General features: G+C 41.9%; 1 protein-coding gene across 1 annotated transcript in view; it reads left to right on the top strand.

Annotated features, from left to right (window-relative positions):
• Positions 1–2,500, top strand: part of LOC125027020 (CD151 antigen-like) — a 49,789-nt gene that overhangs the window by 40,434 nt on the left and 6,855 nt on the right. Inside the window, exon 2 of the mRNA XM_047615633.1 lies at positions 1,767–1,864. Coding sequence (XP_047471589.1) covers positions 1,767–1,864 — 98 coding nt within the window. The remainder of the gene's footprint in view (positions 1–1,766; positions 1,865–2,500) is intronic.

Below are 2,500 nucleotides of genomic sequence, written 5' to 3'. Positions count from 1 at the left end.
GCAGAGGGCGGGGTATGGGAGAGGGTACGGAGGGGCGTTACCAAGCTCTCGCGGGGTAGTAATATATACCTGGCGTGACATACTCCCCTATGTTCCTGGCGGTGCAGGTGTCGCTCGCCCGGCGCCGCCTTCGGGAGGTCGCAGTTGCTGCGGAACCTGATACGCGGTCCTACTCCCTCCTTTTTCTCTCTTTTCGATTCCTCCTCCTTCTTCCTTATCCTCCTCCTCCTCCTCTTCCTCTTCCTCTTCCTCTTCTTCCTCCTCCATCTCCTTTTTTTCTTCCTTTTCTTTCTCCTCCTTCTCTTCCTTCCAATCCTCCTCCCCTTCTTTCTTTTCTTCTTTCTTCTATTCTTCTTCCTTTTCTTTTTCTTTCTTCTCTTCTTCCTTTTCTTCTCTTCTTTCTTCTTCTCCTTCCCCTCCTCCCCCACCTCCTGTTGATTCAGTGTAGAGTGACAGTGTGGGCAATGCTGCTCCTCTGCACTGTAAGTTTAACGTGTCACTGGCCTACTCCATTTCCCGGGGCTCCATATCACGAAGCACGCATGTTGCCTCACTTCTACACTGCAAAATTCAACACAGCTTCTCTCCTTGTGTTTGTAGTACCGTCGTGTCGTCGGGCTCTGGTATCCGCGCTCATCACTGCGAACGCTGCATTCAGAAGGCGTCCAATGAGAGGTCATTCACAGATACGCCCACATGTGACGGACTAGACATGAGCCTGCACGTACGTACATAAACACACACACGCGCGCACATGCAGGGCGGTTCGGGGATTGTACTTACACTACTATGTTAGAACACAATCGTTCTGTTGCTAGTGAGTGGCTTTAAAGCAGGAATGCTTATTTTTATTTTTGTTTGACGATGTCTTTCGAATAGAAAATAAAGCGACATTAGAAGAAAATAACTAAAAACAGGAGAGTCAGTCGGTAATGGGATTCCTATATATATATATATATATATATATATATATATATATATGTGTGTGTGTGTGTGTGTGTGTGTGTGTGTATATATGGATGGCATTAAAACAGGAATTGCTATTCTCTATTTATTTAACGATGTCTCTCGAACTGAAAATAAAGCGACATTAGAAGAAAAGGACTAAACACGAGAGAGTAAAGATGCATACACGAGGTCGCCGCAGATGGAGCTGTCGTGTCCCCGCGCTGGAGAACGAGCAGGTCCGTGAATGCTGGGGGTTGGCGTTGGGTGTCCCGTTACCACATACCTATATTTTGATACCTGGGTGATTCATGAGCTAATGAAGTCATGCATTAGTAAGAGGGGGAATTTTTTATATGTCTGTATTTTTAGCGCCGGATCTGAAGCTGTGGAGTCCCTCTCTCATTAAAGATCACATGCATATTTTCTTCCCCCAAAGCTTTTTTGTGTGTATAAATTGAAGAGGAAGTTATTGTGAAAGGAGGGTTGATGTGCGCCCTTTGGACGATCTGTTTATATAGGGTTAAAGTTACACTCCGGGTTAGCCAGACATGCCTTCGGTTTTTACAGTGGATTCAACAGATGGCACACAGGTGGTGAGCAGTTGCCAGACATGTTGATGTAGGAGGTTATGACAGTTCGAGAAAACTAGTGGTAAGCTCTGGTAAAAAAAAAAAAAAAAGAAATTCTCTAAATGCGAATGGTGTTTTCGTCAATTGCGAGAGTAGAACTTCCATTTCGTTTTCCTCAAAGAATATTTTCTCGAATGGATACTTTTCTTTTTTTCTTTTCTGAAAGAGTTTTTGTTTTCCCTTCCACAGGACCTGACACGTCGTACAGAAAGGCCCCGAGAGACCGAGGCTGCTGCAGCATTAACTTCTTAAAATATGTCTTATTCATCTTCAACTTCATCTTCCTGGTGAGTAATTCTTTATGGCGCTTCGATCGACTTATTCAGGCGACTTTTTATGCTTCTTCGGTCGAAGGTTTTTGTTAGTGGAAATAATCATAGTTCTGTATGATATTATGTGGTAAGGCAGTAATGTTTATGATGATATAAGTGATGTAATGATGTTAAATCTGATACAAATGATGTAATGATTTTGATAATAATGTAAATGGTGTAATGATGTTAATAATGATAGTTATGTAAATGATGATTATATTGACTTCGAGAATAATGATTCTGCAATAAACAGTGATAACATTGATAATGACCGTAATGACCATAATAACAATAATAACATCAGCGCAATAATAATGAAAACGCTACTGACGATTGCGATAATAGTCACAGTGATAAGAATGATGATAACGAACATGCAGTTTTCCAACCTCCGTTTTCTTCCAACGAGGCGAATATGCACGAGGGAAACTAATGATGATTGGAGGTTGAATGAGATATGTTCAATTAGCCTCGTTTTATTTCAAAGGATTGTCAGCAACCCGGCAGTTATCAGATAAACATCATCTCCCGTCTGTCACCTGCCGTCAGTGTGATCACCGTCTTCCGAAGTGCATTTTTCTTCTTCATAAAAAATGGTATATTTTTTAT

Source organism: Penaeus chinensis, chromosome 7 (assembly GCF_019202785.1).
Source record: "Penaeus chinensis breed Huanghai No. 1 chromosome 7, ASM1920278v2, whole genome shotgun sequence".
In the NCBI taxonomy this organism is placed as follows: Eukaryota; Metazoa; Arthropoda; class Malacostraca; order Decapoda; family Penaeidae; genus Penaeus; species Penaeus chinensis.
Note: the sequence above shows the minus strand (reverse complement) of the source record. Positions and strands in the feature narration are given on the sequence as shown.